Source organism: Mercurialis annua, linkage group LG1-X, assembly GCF_937616625.2.
Source record: "Mercurialis annua linkage group LG1-X, ddMerAnnu1.2, whole genome shotgun sequence".
Lineage (NCBI taxonomy): Eukaryota > Viridiplantae > Streptophyta > Magnoliopsida > Malpighiales > Euphorbiaceae > Mercurialis > Mercurialis annua.
Window position 1 is genome coordinate 60722572 of NC_065570.1, and position 18788 is coordinate 60741359.

The 18788-nt window shown below is 27.1% G+C and overlaps 1 protein-coding gene across 1 annotated transcript; it reads left to right on the plus strand.

The window, feature by feature from the left end:
* Window positions 1-1070: 1070 nt before the first annotated feature.
* LOC126679671 (carotenoid 9,10(9',10')-cleavage dioxygenase 1-like) lies at window positions 1071-11260 on the plus strand. The gene is made up of 13 exons (XM_050374687.2): window positions 1071-1230; window positions 1316-1444; window positions 1527-1629; window positions 5870-6129; window positions 8048-8227; window positions 8334-8412; window positions 8495-8576; window positions 8870-8932; window positions 9026-9164; window positions 9306-9636; window positions 9792-9856; window positions 9981-10142; window positions 10939-11260. Exons 1-13 carry the CDS (start codon window positions 1123-1125, stop codon window positions 11059-11061), a joined length of 1824 nt encoding a protein of 607 aa, XP_050230644.1. The 5' UTR covers window positions 1071-1122; the 3' UTR covers window positions 11062-11260.
* Window positions 11261-18788: the final 7528 nt, after the last annotated feature.

Here is an 18788-nt window from a genome sequence, read left to right on the forward strand (position 1 = left end):
TTGTAGCAGTTGTGTGATCAAAGATAGTATTGTCCTAATAATAATGAAAGATCATTTGATTCTCTTTATTTAAAAGTGGTCATAGATACCTGCTGCAAGATTTTTTTTGCCTCTATCATAGTTTTGAGTTGATAACACGACTTTTTTTAGATCGATAAAGAGTAATATGTAAAATATTTCATTATGTTTTTTTTTGATAAAAAATGATCAATTAAAACGCTCTCTCACAAGATGTGGAGGCAAACCAAAAGAGGTTTAAGTACAAATCAAATCAATATTTCTAATTACATCATCACACGAATAAGGAAATCCCGGATGCCACGATTTGTAATAAACTACTGTCTTTGAAATGATCTGAATTGAAAGCTTCTCTGGAGTAACAAACTTATATGATACCTCATATTTTAGCAGAATAAATATTAAAGAGTCTTACAGTTTGTCTAAATAGATAGAGTGTGTCCCTATAAATATCAAATTTATATGTATTGGCCAACTTTTTTTATTTTTCCAAAAAAAAAACTCACTCGTTTCAAGATGATAGTCTTATTTTTAAAAACATGCATATTAAAAAATAATAGTTATTATATTTTAGCTATCATTTGTTTTCAATAATATTTCTAATTATAAATTAACATGACTTTGTAAAACAGCTAAAAGCATTATATGATGATGATGATAAAGAAAATAAAAATATACTATATAATTACCAAAATAATTTATAGTTGCTATTTATATGATTAAAAAAATCATCAATGTATTTTTGAAGTATATTATTTAATAGAAATGAGTTTTTTAAGTATCTTTTTTAATGAAATTTAAACAAAAATATTGTAATAAATTGAAGTGGCTCCCAAAAATGATGTACAACTCAAGAAAATCACACTAATAAATAAGTGTCACGTCAGCATGTGCATCGAATTAAAAAAATTGAAACTTCATGCACTTATTGAGATGTTTCAAATTTTATGATGAAATTAAGAAAATAAATGTAGCTCATCAATTGATTTAATATTATCCTTAAATTTACATAATTCAATTTAGCCTTCGTGTGATGCACTATAAATTGCGAATATTTAGTTGTCTTGTGATGAAGTTGAAAAAAAAGCAAGGCAATACAAGAGGATGGCATCTTCAGTAAATTGGGGATTCCAAGCGAATTGCTCATTACAGAAATCTTCATTTTCCGACAAATTAAATAACTTAAAATCAAAACTCTTCTCTACCCTCAAAGTAAGTTCATAGCTCTCAACTCAACCTCCTAATTACTATACTATATTTCCAATGTCTAAATATCTTTTATTATGGATCGATGCAGCCATTTTCTAGAGAGTTGGAGTCATCATTTCTCCTCCAGACAACCGTGAAGAACACTTCGTTCAAATTATTGGACGCCTTTGTTGATTCTGTTTTTGAATTTGTTGAGCAGCCATTGCTCCCATCTCAGGTTCTATTCAATATATGTCCGTCCATTACTAGAAAACAGCAAATTACTGACGAATTTAAATATAATGTATATGTAATCGCAGAGCAACTTTGCTCCGGTTGATGAATTAAAGAAAGCGGTTACTGTTACCGCCATTGAAGGGGAGATTCCACATAGTTTCTCCCAGGGTGTCTACATCAGAAATGGTAGTGCAATATATATAACACATTAATTACAATTATTCTAAAATTTAATTAAATTATTTTTATCATTCTGTAATTACTTTTTGTCTTTTTGTTGTTGTTTATTTTAAACTTTTAAGGGATAAAGTACAAAAATGACCATAATATTTACCATATGGCTCGCATTTCTCCCTATTAATATTTTTTGAGTCTTAAACTAATTTTATCAAAGTGAATAAATATACCCTCCACCGTTAGACGGTAGGTATATTTATTCCACTTTGTTAACGCTAGGATTATATTTGTTCCACTTTATTAACGTTAGGGTCATTTTTTAGACTAAAAAACATTAGAACAACGGCTAATTGTATGCCACATCAGTCGAGTTAACATTAAAACACGTTACTGTTAGACAGAGGGTATATTTATTCCACTTTGATGACGTTAAAGTTATTTTTGAGACTCAAAAAATATTAGGGAGGAATGTGAGTCACAAGGTAAATAGGGTCATTTTTTCACCTTAACCCAGCTTTTAATCCAACACAAATATAAATCCCTTTTTATCATGACAACAAGCATTGGAGACAAGCTGCTATCGTTTAATGGTTTTGCTCGAATTTTCTGAATATGCAGATGAAGTATTTATTTTAAAGGTTAACTACAAAAAAAAATATGACTTTTAGCAAAATTTACAATTCAATTACGAATCTTTTAAATTTTATAATACTATGTTTGATCACTCAATACATCCTATGACTCAAATTTATATTCATTCACCTATATTAACTCTTTATATTTTAATTTAATCTATTTGAAATTCCAATTTATAAATTTGTCTATATTTTTAAGATTATCACTTTTATAATTATTTGATCCCTTCTTATTTAGCCGAAAAAATATTTGATACTTACAAACTGAAAAAGGCGTTTGAATATACTTTTAAGCTGTCGTGTAATATGATTAATGTATATTTTGACTCATGTACAATTTCACACATATGATCCTTCATCTTTCACTTTAACCTCTTTAACATTCTAATTTCTAAATTTTTATATAATTTATTTATTGTTATGAAAAAAATCAACTCTATACTTTGAATCTAATTAGTGAAAATATTAAAAAAAATTATAAAAAAAGAGAAGAGGAAAATTAAAATAATAATAAATATTAAAAAATACCAATTCAAAAAATTTAATAAGTTTAAATTTCACTTTTTTTATATATAATAAAAATAAATAAAGCACTTAACCCATATATATTTTTAATCTTTTAACCCTTTCACTCATACAATTCTTCTATTTTTCAATCTAACCCATTTGACCCTCCATTTTACAATTTTTATGAGGTGCCAAGTTAGGTGGCAGTCCAATCGGTACTTTTTTGTCACACCAGCGTGTTTGTGCCTCACTCTATTCTAAAAGTTAAACATGTCAAGTTTAAAATTTTGAAATGTCAAATAGGTTAAACCGAAAGATGAAGGGTCAAATGAGTGAATGGATATAAATTCACGGATCTAAAGATGCACAAAGCCAATTAGATATATCAAATTCAAATGACCGAGTATCTTGGAAATTATAAAAAAAATTGAAAAATCCCATATAAAATTATAGAAAATTAAAAATTTAATATAAGATCACAAAAATTTAAAAATTGTGCATGACATTATAACTTTTTTTTTAAAAAACATTATTCAAATTATAGTTTCATTAAATGTAATGCATCTTTTAATTATAAGCCCCTTCTTTAAATAAATAATAGGATAATTTGATTTTGATTATCACAGAATTTTTGAATTTTTTCATTTCAGTCACTGAATTATTTATTTTTCTATCATTGAACTTTTTTTTCTTTCATTTTAGTATTTTCGGCTAAAAATAGTTAGGGGGTAGCCGGATGTTGATATTTGACAACCAAATTTTGCTAGTTTTATTTTAAAAATTTATCACACATGCATAACTTTACTTTAAAAATGAGTTTTTAGGTCAAATTATGCATATATGTTTTCAGGTAAAAAAAATTAATTCCGGCTGCCATCTAAATATTTTTAGCCGGGAAATATTAAAATAAAAAAAATGAAAATTCAACAATTTAAAAAAATAAAAAATAGTTTAGTGACAGAAATAGAAAAAAAATTAAAAATTCAGTTCTTTTTAGAATCGATTATCTCGAATAATATGTATATATGCATCTCCAATTGTACTCTTTATTTTAGAGAGCATATTTTATAAAATAGAGAGCATCTTGCATATAAAGAGCATAATTTTTTAATTTTATTCCAATACACTCTCTAGATATAATGTTTTATTCAATAAGTATTAATTTATTTAATTATTATATTTACTTTTTTTATTATAATTTTTATTTTTATAAATTTTTATATTAAAATAAAATCAGAACACATATTTTTAAAAATAAAAAGATAGTATATATATTTTGAATTTGAAATTTTATTGAAAAGATAAGTAAAGAGTGCATTTTCATTCTCTTCTTTATATTTAAATTATGGAGAGTACATTGGACTTTAAATTTTGTATGAAACTCTCTAAATTAAAAAGTTTGATATATATAAAGAGTCTCGTGTATTGGAGATGCTCTAAGTCTCAATTTTTTGATAGTTAGTTGTAAGTCAACTGTATGAATAGCGTTTGAGATGGATTCTTTATGCTTCTTATTTGATTATGCCCTTAATAACACTACAAAGGCATATACAACTAACTATCATATTCTTGAGTCATCTTGACCGGGTCAAATTATTATCTAAAAAAAAGAGAAGTCAAATGATAAACAGCACATTTATTTTTATTTTTTTTCTTTATTTTTATCCTATTATAAATTATAAATAGTAAATTATTATTTAAATAATCAATTATTAGATCTCATGCCGCCAAAAAATATTTTTTTATTTAAACTTTATAAAAATTGTAATTTATTTCAATTTCATCAACTTGCAGAAAATCATCCTATTTTTAAAATTGATTTAATATTTTTAAAAATTAATTTCTTCGACCCATGTGACAGACTAATTTTTTTTATTCTAATTTTAAAAAAAAATACATTCAATTGCTATATATGCACAATTAATCAATTTTTAAAAATTAGATAGATTTCAGGCAAATTATGGAAAAGATTTTCAAAAAAAATGAAAAAATTTTCTTCTTGGCACTATCAGATCTAATTGTTGTATACATCTTTATTAATTATAGCAGAATATATGGTAAAATAAAAAAATATTATAAAAATATTATTATTATTATTATTATATTGAATAAGAGTAAGTGGTATTTTTTATAAATTAACTTTATCACACAAACTAAATTTTTAACATTTGTGTATCTTCAATTTGGAATGAAAATAGTAATTATTTTTAAATTAATTATTCAAATAAATATAATAACCTCATTTTGTTTTTGATAAAAGATGGTTCCATCCATAAAAGAGCTGCTAGGTTAGCAAAGGAAGAGAGAAAAACAGATATCAGGTTTACTAATTTTTATCATCAAATTAATATTTCTTTATTCAAACATATTTTTTAAAATTATAATCTAATTATAAAATTTAAAAGAAGAATTTGTCTTTCCATTAATTTAGACTGGTTTGGTTCGATTTAAGATAAGATTAATTACTATTATCTCTATGAATTTACAACTGAATTATTGTTTTTGTATAATATAACTATTTTCTTCCTCACATATTGGTTTTCTTTAACTAACACCTCCTTATATAAGGAGATTTCGGTTATATAAAACATGAAAATCAAGGAAAAAATAGCGATGTTTCAAATTTAAGGAAGAAAACAATAACTCGGATGTAAATTCATGGTGGTAACGGTAATTATCCTTTTAAAATATTGGAGCATTGACGAAACAAATTTCAACGTTTCACCTTTTTAGCGATATCAGCCTAACGTTTAAATCTTTACGAAATAAATCCTAACTTTTTCAATTTTTGCAAATTGTAACCCAAGTTCTAATTCCAGCTATTTTGTTATTTTTTTTAGGTTTTAAATTACAAAAATATGAAATGTTGGAATTTTATTTGCAAAAATCTTAAAACTTTTGAATTTAATATACTAATAATATAGTTGTCACATAAGCAAATAATGGCCGGGAAACAGTGTAGTCTACAATTTGCAAAAATTGAAGAGGTTAGGATCTGTTTCGTAACGTTAGGCTTAAATCACAAAAAAATGAAACGTTAAGATTTGTTTTGCCTATGCTTTAAAATATTTGAAGTATTAGTTATGACTGAGCAAATGTAATGGCAGGAGCAAACCCACTATTTGGTGGACTAAAATCAACAAATTCAGTTTTCGGAAGATCAAGTAACATCTGGGTAGAAGGGGAAGGAATGGTTCATGCTCTGTATTTTGATAAAGGTAGCGACGGAAGGTGGACTGTCCTCTACAATAACAGATATATCGAAACCGAAACATTCAAGCTCGAAAATGAACGAAACAGACCATGTTTTCTTCCCGCCACTGAAGGAAATCCAGCAGCGGTATTAGCAGCTTTCTTTTTCAATCAGGTTCTCATAGTCCCTCTCTAATTAATTTAATATTTTAATATCAACAACTACGCCATATCATCCGTACAATAAATCACTAATGCATTAATCATGTGAAGAAATTGATAGTAAAAAAATTAAGTAATAATTAAAAAATTCTCTATCACAAATGCTCATTGGCTTATTGTATGACATGGCACAACTAATGCATGAGATAAACATTCTACACAAATATATATTTTTTGAATTTTCAATTTTCATCGATTAGATCAAAATGTATCATTATGAAAACAACTGTAAGGCGCTGATTGACAACCAAAATTAGTAATTTGATCAAACGTTGGGCTAATTGAAGATATTCAATAAGTTTACACAACCCTTTATGGGTTTTTCTTTTTGTCGTAATCCGCTAACTCAAATATTATGGCTAAAGTCGAAATTTGTTTAAGTCTTTTTTCTTCAATGAAGGTTCATCTTTGGTAAAAAAAAAAAGTTGACATAAAAATTAATTTTGATACTAATTGTATCTTGAATATAAATTTAGGGGTTAACTGATTTTTTTTTTTTAACTTAACACATAAAGTATCATTTCCGTTCTTGAATTTATGGGCCAAATTTATATAAATTAAAATTAGAATTAATTACTCTTAGGTCTTTCATATGCGTCATAGTTTATATTTTTATCTTCTTGACTGGAAATTAAACACTACGGTCCTTCACATTTACTTTAGTTAATGTTTCAGTTTTTCCGATCAGTTTTAGTATTAGTCCATTAAGTTAAAGGATTTAACTAAAAAAAAATTCAATTTAGTCTTTTCTATGATTAGGGAGGGGAGGGCTTTATAGGAGGATTTAAACCCACGACCTAGCAGTTTGTTGTCTAGCGCTATACCGTTTGAATTATACTCCCTCTGTTCCGTTTTAGTTGTCCTTTTTTGAAGTTTTTTTTATTCTAAAATATTTGTCCATTACAAGTTTCAATGACAAATTTCATTTTTTTTATTGTTGCCCTTTACTTTAGTTAGTGGAGTAGAGATAGCATTTATTAACTCGTGGACTTTAGTATATCAATGTAAGGTTATTTAGTCATTTACATAAAATTTTAATGACTTTCTTAATATGTGTGTTTTGTTAAAAACGGACAAATAAAAGGGAAAAGAGGAAGTATGTTCAATTTAACATTTACATTTATATTTTTAATATGTATACAAATAAATATTTTATTACTATGAAATTTAATGATTTTAATTTAGTTCTTTATTTTTTAATATTTAAATTTAATGATTTAATTGTTTAAATTTTAAAAAGTAAATGAATTAAGATTTTTTTAAAATAAGTTAAAACAATAAAATAAATTGAATTTATTAAGCCATTAAATTTTATAAAAAATGTAATTTTTATATAGACTTGTGTTAAACATAAGTTTAAATTGAAATTTAATTTTTTTAGTTAAATCCTTTAACTTGGTTAGCAAACATAAAAAATAAACGAAAGAATTAAAATGTTAATGAAAATAAAAATAGAGGACCATAATATTTGATTTTTAAATAAGAAAAATGAAAATATGAATTATGATACATGTGGAAGTCTGAAACTAGTTTTCTCTTAAAATTAAGCTATTTTGATAATTTAGTCCAAATTCTTCAGAATAAAATCAATTACACACTCATGCAAGTTAAGAGAGCATAAAAATGCAATTGTAAATATAATTAATTTAAGTTTTTATTTCAGTTATAAAATATTTGTATTTAATATGTCAATACTTGCTTTCCATAAATTTCTTAAAAAACAAAAGTGGATGTAATTAAGTTTATTTGTAAAAATGATAATTTAAAATTAAAATATGTTAAATTTGATTTACTTGTACTTGTTTTATCAGTTTTAAGACCGAAATGACTAACGAACATTAGTATGGTTGGTCTTGGATGTGAATATTCAGCTGCGATTTGGAAAAGTGAACAAGTACTTTAGCAACACCAATGTATTTGAGCATGCAGGCAGATATTTCTCGGTTGCTGAAAATCACATTCCTCAAGAAATTGACATCTTTACTCTCCAAACATTAGACAATTGGGATGTTAATGGAACTTGGAATCGGCCTTTTACTAGCCACGCGAAGGTGTAGGATTTACTTATGCTAGAAATAAAATACCGAAATTGTACGTAGCACTCGACAAATTTCTTTGCAGCGTATTTTTTCTAAGCTGTGCATTTGTATTTTACAGAGAGCTCCGGATAGTGGGGAACTGGTAATAATGGGAATAGATGCAACGAAACCTTTCATGGAACTAGGAGTAATTTCTGGTACATATTTCAATCTCAGCAGCTATTTTTATTTTGTGTTTTAATTTCACAATGCATAAGACTAATTTGCAATTGTGTAAAGCTGATGGGAAGAGATTAGTTCATAAAGTGGATCTAAAACTTGACAGATGCACCCTTTCTCATGATATTGGAGTTACACAAAGGTTAGCTATGCCCTCCGCACTCTTTTTTTATTGGATTAGACGTTTTCGTTTTTGTTTCCAAATATATTTTAAAATTCACAAGCTTTCTATTTATAACCTATTTTTACTGAATTTGCTATTTTTTATTTTAATTCTTTTTTTCTGTTTTAGTGATATAATTTCCGGGAGATAACTTTGGGATCGCTTAATCAAGTTAATTGAACAAAGTCGTATATTAACAATAAGAAAAGAGGAAAAATTAAAAGAATTAAGGAAAATTTTGTTAATGAAAGTGGGTTTATGTATGCTTGCAGGTACAATGTGATATTGGATTTTCCATTAACCATAGACATTCACCGGCTAATTAAGGGAGGCCCGTGAGTATTAATATTATTAAACTCTTCAACTCTAAATTTTCAACTTCAATTAGTCAAGAAATAAAGAAAAATTTGAATGTCTATTTAATATAGGTTGATCCAATATAACAAGGAAGACTATTCAAAGATAGGAGTAATGCCTCGCTACGGTGATGCAAACTCAATCAAGTGGTTTGAGGTACAACCCGCTTGCACATTTCACATCTTCAATTGCTTCGAACATGGCGACGAGGTAAATTTTTAATCACATTTATTAGAACGAAATATCATTTTGGTTCTTTAAATTGGATCGACGATTATTTACAAAAATGTTAGAGCGCGTGAGATAAATTTATTGGAATTATTGAAAATTAGATTTTGTTTGTTTGAACAGGTTGTAGTGTGGGGGTGTAAGGCTCTTAATTCGGTGATACCAGGACCAGAAATGGGATTGAATAAAAATGAATGGTTTTCGAGAAGGTTTAGGGCTATACAGTCGTCATTATCAAGTGAAGCAAATAGTAATGGTACTAATGAAGATGAATCGTTGTTCAGTCGTTGCCACGAATGGAGATTAAACATGGAGACTGGAGAGGTTAAGGAAAGATATTTAAGTGGAACCCAATTCTCCATGGATTTTCCAATCATCAATTCGGACTATGCTGGTCTTAAAACTAAATATGGCTACACTCAAATGCTTGATTCTGAGGCCAGTTCTGTTTCAGGTCATTATATTCACCCCTATTCTTATTTAATCTATTGGAGGTCTAATGAGTTTGAATCAATGTTTTAGAATCGGACCGGGTTAATCGAATACAATTTAGCAGTCGGTTTCGTTAAATGATTTATAGTATCAACTAAAGTAAAATGATTGTTTCAGGCATGGCAAAATATGGAGGTCTAGCTAAATTATACTTTGAAGAGCCACACAAGAAGTCCAGTTTGGTATTATAACTAATTGATCCTTTCTTTTTTATTTGATGTGAATAGTTAAGTTATGTCTCAACAGAGTTTATTTCCTGATATGTAAAATGGATATTACTTACTAATTGTTTATTATTGGAGCTAGATAGAGAATCAATTTGATGAGGTGATAAGGGTAGAATACCATAAATTTGAAAAGAATACTTTCTGCACCGGAGTTGCTTTTGTTCCTAAAATCCACAGTCTTGAAGAAGATGATGGCTGGCTCATTGCTTTTGTTCACAATGAAGACACTAATGTGTCCAAAGTAAGTAATATATTTCAGGTTAATCGCAAAATAGATTACAAATTTAAACGCATTTCAACATCAATTTTCGACAATTTAAAACGCAAAGCAAATCCGTGACCAAATTTTCGATTAAAACATACTGATGTGCTCTTCTCTAACGCCCATTGTACCTGCGTCTATATTGACATTTTTTCTATCGGAAAATTGCTTGGTATTTCGAATTATAAAAGATTAATAATTTGTGTGTTAAATTGCAAAAATTAGAGATTCGTGTTAAAATTACTACACTAAAATTCATAAATTATTTTAAAAGTACTTCATACATTTAAGTATGAGGATATTTTAGTACCATGTTATTGTTCTGGCGTCCACATCAATAATTATAAAAACAATATTTCAATCGTCAGAATTAAAATTTTATGTTAAAATTGCAACACTCACTATATAGGAGATTTGTTTTGCAATTGTTTATATATTATGAGAAGACATGTTCATAAACTAGGCACGAACCACTAGGCACGAACCGGGTTGAGCAGACTTGATTTTTTTAAGTAAGCCCAAGTTCAGCTTAGCCTTTGAGTATATTATTCAAGACCAGCCCGAGTATACTATTTTTACGGGTTCAGGTTGAATTCGGGTAGGTCTACAATAGATTTTATAATATAAATAGTCGAAGTCCGGCGATAAAATAGCAAACTTTTTACGAGTTTGGATTCGTACCAGATTTAAGACAAAAATATAAATCAAATAATTTCTTTCTATTTCCATATTATTTCTATTAGATTTGCTATATGATATTGTTTGGGTTTTGCAGGCATATATAGTTGACTCAAACAACTTCAGTGGTGAAGCTATTGCCAAAATCACATTGCCTTGCAGAGTTCCATATGGGTTTCATGGAGTTTTTATGCCAATCCAACTGCCAAATTTGATATAATAAAGATTTCAAGATCATTATATAGATTCCAAACTTCATAGAGAAATGATATTGTTATCTCAGTTGTTAAACATCTAAAAAAATATCTAGCTGGAAACTCTTTGTGATTAGCTCATTTGAAAAATGTTTGTAGATTGAGAAAAAAAAATCTTTGTAAAATACAATTTATCTCAATAATTATGCAAATATTTTACTCTAATTGTTATGGCATTACTTTATTTATTAATATAATTTTTTTGTATAATTTAAAAGTTAAGTAATATAATTTATTATTTATGTATTTATAACAAAGTAATCTATATTCTATATTTAAAGGAAAAGCGAAAAACATTGTACACTGAACAATGTTTTTCGCTTTCCCTTTAGACCAATGACGGAGGTAAGGTAGGGCCAGGCAGGGCCTGGGCCCTACCTCACCAATTATTACTTTTTAATTCTAAACTAATAATCCAAGTTGGTTTATAACTTTGCTAATAGAATTAGGTATGTGCATATTGTACCGTTTCACCTGATAAAAGAAATTATGACGTAATAATATTTACTTTATAGCAAATCCTAATGTCCAATTTGAGTTAGCCTAAAATACAATTAACATAAGAATTGTGTAGCAAATAAAAATGTATAGTAAATCCTAATTTTTATATAAATCAATTTAAAAAAATTAGGTTGCATAATTTCTATTTAAATTAAATTTTAATTTTAGAGTTTTCAGTATTTTTCTATTCAAAAACATACTCTTAATTTTCTAATCCTTTTTAAATACGGTAAATTTAATTTCTATTAAATATATATGATGTTCATTAACAACTCAACAATTTGACTAATTTTTTTATTATTTCTTTTGAATTCTCTTATATTAATTTGAAAAATTCAATATCACTCATCGGACTTCGATTTGAAGGTACGTAGGCTTTTGAATATAAATCTATAATTTTAATTTAGAACTAAATTAAATTAATTAATTATTGTATGTAACAAATTACTCTTAAAAATCGTCAATATTTTCTTTAAAAAAATTGTTTAAAAGGAAAATAAAACAGGTTTTTTAAAAAAAAAAATTGGTACATTTATTTAATGCGGTTTTTAACTTTTTATTTTATTTTACATTGGAAAATTTAATAATTATACATTTTCGATATATTTTTTGTATAATAATATTTTAATTTTTTTGAATTAAATTTGTGCCCTACCTGAATTTTGGGGCTGGCTTCGTCACTGCTTTAGACCCTCCTATTTTTTGTGCGGAAATTTTAAAAAGGGATCTTCTACCACATCTTGTGGCTTTTGATATATTTTTATTCATAAAAAAAAATTATTCAAATAAAATTTCCCTTCAATTTCAGCCATCACTGTTACATTATTTATTATTAACATTATTAATATATATTGCAATTACATTATTTATTAGTAACATTACAATATTTATAATTACCGCTACAAATATTTATTAACATTATTAATATTTAATACCTGATACTATTGCTGTCATTTATATACTACTTTAATTTTAGAGCGAATTACTTAGTGGCTCCTGAAGTATACCATAATTAACAGTTTGGTACCCCTTATTTCAAAATTCTATTTAATGGTCCCTCAGTTTTGATTCCATTAACTGAGAGATCCTTTTGTTCATTTGAAGGACCAAATCGTTTAACGGGTTGAAACTCGGCTTCTGAATCGTTTAAAAGTGAAGGACCAAATTGTTTGATAAAATTAAAAGTGAGGGATCAAATCGTTCTCAAAATTAAAGATGAGGTGCCAAATTGTTTGAAAATAAATTTTGAAATTAACGGAGGGACCTAATAGTTAACGGAATTAAAACTGAGTGACCATTAAGTAGACTTTTGAAACAAGGGGTACCAAACTGATAATTATAGTATATCTCAGGGACCTTAGTGTAATTTACTCTTAATTTTATTTAAAAGGTTATACTTTTAAAACACAGATTTCTACACATCTTCCTTTCAAACTGAAAGGGATTTCTCTCTAAATTTATTAACAATACATTACACCTCTCACTCCGTTCCGGCTAATAATCACTCATCTCCCTCGACTTTTCCCCTAAACTTCCCTAAACTTCCTATATTTTCAAAAGTTTCCCTAAATCCTCCGGACTTTATGGCGGCTCCACCCACGACCTTTATGGACGAAACTACCCTTACAAAAAAAATTGGCGACTGGCGGCGCCACGTCATCTGACATGTCATAAAAAAATTCAAAAAAATTTGAAATATCCAAAATACCCCTGAAATAAGCCAATCAAACCAGAAACTAAACAAACTAATTAAACCATACTCAATTAAATCCAACCATTCTCATACAAACCCACCACACTCAATTAAACCCAACCCAGTCAACCCGCCGCTGCCCGCCGGTCATCTTCCAAAGAGAACAGATTTTAAAATCTGTTCTCAAGAAGAACGGATTTCAAAAATCTGTTCTCAAGAACAGATTTCAAAAATCTGTTCTCAAGAACATATCGTTCTTGAGAACAGATGACCGGCTCCGGTCGTCTTCTCACCTGAGAAGACGGCCGGAGAGGGCGGGTGGGTTTGGTTGGGTGGGTTGGGTTTGAATAAATAGTTTGGGTTGAGTTAGTTTTTGTTTATCAAATATTAATTAGGGGTATTTTGGTCTTTTCAATTTTTTAGGGTATTTAGCTGACGTGGCGCCGCTTTTTAATGACAGTCGCCAAAAAAAGACAGCGCTGAGGGGCATTTTTGTCCATAAAGACCGCAAATGAGCGCCGCCATAAATGTTGGAGGGTTTAGGGAAGTTTAGGGTAAAGGTTGAGGGCCTTGGTAATTATTCGCCCTTCGTTTCAGACTTTCAATTCCTTTCAATCGAAAGGAGTCTAGATGGGTTCATTGTCTTTAAGGCTCAAAAAATGCTCTTTTTAACTTAACTATGGCAGTTGGAAGAGGAGTGGATGTTGGAACTGGTTTAAGAGTTAGGAGCGAAAGTTGGACTGTCTAAAATGTGAGCTCGGCTCAGAGACTTACGCCTTTTTAACTAATCAAACCTTATCGATCAATTTCATACTAGAACTCAGATTTGTGGGACTATGATATATGTTTGTTCCCTAATAGTTCTCAGAGGACTACCTGAACTCAGATTGGCACTTCTTTAAGAAACATAAAAATCAACCAGCAAGTTCTCCTTTATCTATTATCTAGGAGTGTTTTTGACGTAACTGCTTATCATGTCAAGCTTGGCGCTGTTATAATTAGAACGACTCGGTATGAGGCAGTACATCGATTGAATGATTGTTTTATTATGGGGAATTTGTGGTTGATCATATGTCTGTCGCCATTAGGATAACACCACGATACGTCTTAAAGAAAGAGATTTAATCTGCGACTCAGTCAAATTACTCATTCGACAATTTTGTTCTAATTCTATTATTGTTTCAACATAAAATTTTACCTGCATTTTTACTTTCTTATCACTGGTACATAATTCTCTGTCATTCATTAACCATTGCCCTTTGCGTCATTTTTTTATTTCATTAAAAAAAATAACCTAATTTAAAGAGGGTATTCAAATTTAAAAATTCCGTTCTAATTCTATTATTGTTTCAACACAAACTTTTACCTGGATTTTTACTTTCTTATTGCTGATACATAAGTCTCTTTTTTTTTGGTATGAACCGAGATTATATTAAGCCCAAAAACGGATTACAACAAAGCCTGACTCAGACTCTAATCAATCAGGTCAAAAACGGATTACAACAAAGCCTGGATTTTGTTCTAATTCTATTATTGTTTCAACATAAGTCTCTATTATTCATTAACCATTACCCATAGCGTCATTTTTTATTTTATTGAAAATTCAGGTCAAAAACATTAGAAGTTACTTAATTTTAACCTAATTTAAAAAGAGTATTCAAATTTGACTTATTTCTTTGAGGTTACCGAATTTTGGTTTGTTGATCACCACTTGATACTTTAATGAAATAATGTAGGGGTGTATATGGTTTGTTTGGCCATGATTTATCATTAATATTTTAGTCGAACCAATTATAACGGTTTGATAAATTTCTAATTGAAAAATCAAATTAGACAGATTATAAACCAACAAAATTGGTTTGGTTTGGTGTGATAATTTTTTCTTTGCAACCATTTCAAATAATTATTTGTTTATCATCTCAAATAAAAAAATTATTAATTATTCATAAAAGTAAATATTTTATTTATGTAACAAATTATAATAATGACTAATTAAAAAAATTTATAGTTTTTTACATTTTATTAATATTATATCTTAATATTATAGAAATATAACATTTATTGATCGACAATAATATGCAAATATTAAAATTATAAACAATAATAGTTATTTCATCAGATGATATTTAAATTTATTATTATCAAGTATAGTTTTAAAAAATAGTGATAGAAATTTTATTTTTTAGTTTTTATATTTATAACTTTAGTAAAAGTATGTATATATATATATATATATATATATATATATATATATATATATATATATATATATATATATATATATATATATTGATTTATAATTTCTAAAACTGCAAATCAGACCAATAGTTATTTTTTTTTACAAACCAAAATTAAACCAGCAATTTTTTAAACTGTAATATTTAATTTGATTTAGTTGAATTGGTTTGACTTGATTAGTTTAAATTTTTTCTGTACAACCCTAAAATGGGATATAAAAAAAACTGACAAGGAACAGCAATACGAGTGTGATGTGACATTGGTATTTTTTATTTAGAGGTGATACAGTTTGTATTTCAGTTCCACGGTAGTATTTTGTAAGATTTTATTAAAGTGCCAAGTGACGATCATTAAATTAAAATTCAGTTATCCTAAAGAAATAAATCAATCTCGAATATAATTTTTGAAATTAGGCTAAATTTCTGTAATCCTCAACATTTTTAACTCTCTGACTTTTGTCACCTTAAACAAGTAGCTTCTTCCTTATATAAAAAAAAAATCTAGTTTCATTTTATGTCAACTAATTTTGTTTTTAAATTGCAAAATCCTTTAAATAATAATATTACCAAAATCATTTATCATAAAAAAATACCATACTTTAAAATTATAGTTGAAAAATCAAATATCCTCTTATACCAATTATTGTGATCAAATTGATATGCACAGGGTTTAGGATCGTAGGATTTAAAATTTTAGGATTTAATATTTTAGAGTCTAGGATTTTAAAGTTTAGGCCATCTCTAATCCACTCTAAAATTAAAATTCAATTTTTTAGAGATGAAGTAATTTTTCCTTTAAACACAAACTCAATTTCTAATTTCAAATAAATTTTTTTCTAACCACAAACTCTATCTCTAACTCTAAAAGAATATTTAAAAATTACACTATTTTATTATTTTAACAACCTAACTCAAATTGAAATTTTATTTACATATTCATCTTAAAAATAGAAACATAATTTTTTATCAATTGTAAAATAATAAATTTAAATAATTATTTTTATCACATAATAATATATTTTACTAAATAAAATTGAATAAATATTAATATTTTTAATATGTAAACTAAAAATTATATTTGAATAGACACACATACTAAATATTACACAAAAATAACAAAAGATGCAATCATAGTAAAAAAATTATACACAAATAATATATGCAGTTTTTTTTATTTAATTAATTATTCAATTTTCTTAAAAGTCATATGAAAAATATTATAATAAAGATATAATATTTGAATATTTGAATATATTATTTTATCATATGATATAATTATATAAATTAAAATTAATGGATTAAACAAGTAATTTATAAAATTAAAAAGAGTACAAATCAATCCTTATAAAATTATAAATAGTGAAAATCTATATGTAGAGTAAATTGTTAAAAAACTCTAAAAAATGAGTTTATAGATCAAGTTGGGTTAGAGATGCTATTAGGATAAACAAACAACTATAGCAAAATAAACAAATAATACAAAAATATTATATCGCTTGATAATTAAAGGACCATAAAATTAGAAAATATAGAATTTTTTTACTAGATGTGTCCTTAAAACAAAAATATTCATAATTAGTTTAACCTCTAGGAGAATAATCTCAAAATGTTTTTAAAAGGCTTAAATTTCTCGCATCCCCCTTGTGTGTAACCCTAAAAGCGACATGCCATGCGTATATAAATTAGACTTGTTCATGAATTTGGGTATCCGCCCAAACCCGACGCTTAGGGCAGGACTTTGGTATTGATTTTTTGTAATAAGCTCGGGCTCGCAAAAAGCTTGATATTTTATGGACGGGTTCAGATTTTTATTTTTGTAAAATTTACATGTAAGCCCGTCGAAATCCAGCCCGAGCCCACAAAATATAGTGTTAGGACGGATTTGAGTAGAAAATATAAAGCCCGAGCCGGGCTCGGGCCGAGCTTAGACATGTAAAAAAATTAAAAAGCCCATCCGGCACGGCTCAAATCCGACCCATGAACAGATCTAATATAAATAAACATGGATTGTCTATGGACAATGCTTTGATATCATGTTACATTCCATTTTAAAATCAATTGGTATTAAGTGGAGATTTCCAATCAATATTTAAACAAATGTCCATTCATACATACAACTAATGTGGGATACTCCCACTTCAACATTTCGTATAGCCACCTTTTTCAAGCAATTTAATTTTTTCAATTTTTTTACCTCAATATAATACCTATTAGTGTTATTTCATTTTTCTGGTCATTTTTTCTTCAAATTTGCTTTTTTTTTTTTACTTCAATCATAAAAAATTTAGAGAATTTATAATTAGATTTACACGTTATTTTTTATTTTTTTAATATTAAATGTTACTTTCTAAAAAATGGATTGCTTACTACAAAGTTCATTTATATATTCAACTAAAAATTAGAAAAATTTGACAAAACTTAGAACGAAATTATTATAAAAAATAAAAGTTTTAAATAAAAAGGCTTTTTACTCAAATAACCAACATTCAATTTTGATTTATTTTTATACTGAACCATGTTTGACATTTCAAAACTACCATACAAGAACCATTTAAATAAATAAAATACTAATAACACAAACCCTTATTATTACAATTATTTTCTTTCTTCTCAGATTTTTTTTTTCATTTCTCTTTGAACTCACCTTTTACACAATTCGCAGATTTGTGCATTGTTCCGCCTCCGTCGTTCTGTCTTCGTCTCGCTGCCATCTTTTTTTTTTGATCTTTTTGATTTTAGATCTATTTTTTTCACTTTCAGATCTGTAATTTATTTATTTTTTTACTGTTTTTTCACTATTTAAACATGTATAAAGAGCATCTTTAAAGAGTCTAATACTCATTTCATGTTATGTAGAATAATATATGATAAATATTAAGTGCATGAATATAATAGTAAAAAAATTAAAAATGATAAAAGAAAATTTTGGATTAATATAAAGAGTAAATTTTTATAAAAGGAGTATAAAATAAAAGAAATTTGCTATGAAATATAAAAATTTAAAAGGAGTAGTAGAAAAGTAAATATTGAAAAAAAAAATAGTACTCCATGAACATTTGGATACATTTTAGTATAAGGCCTAAAATAATTGTCATGTCATACGTATAGATTATTTAAGAAAGTAAAAAAGAGAGAGAATAATTATTACATAATTCAATTTAACCTTGAAGTGATGCACTATATATATATTGTGAATATTTAGTTGTCCGGCCATGAAGTTGAAAACAAGCAAGGCAAGACAAGAGGATGGCATCTTCACTAA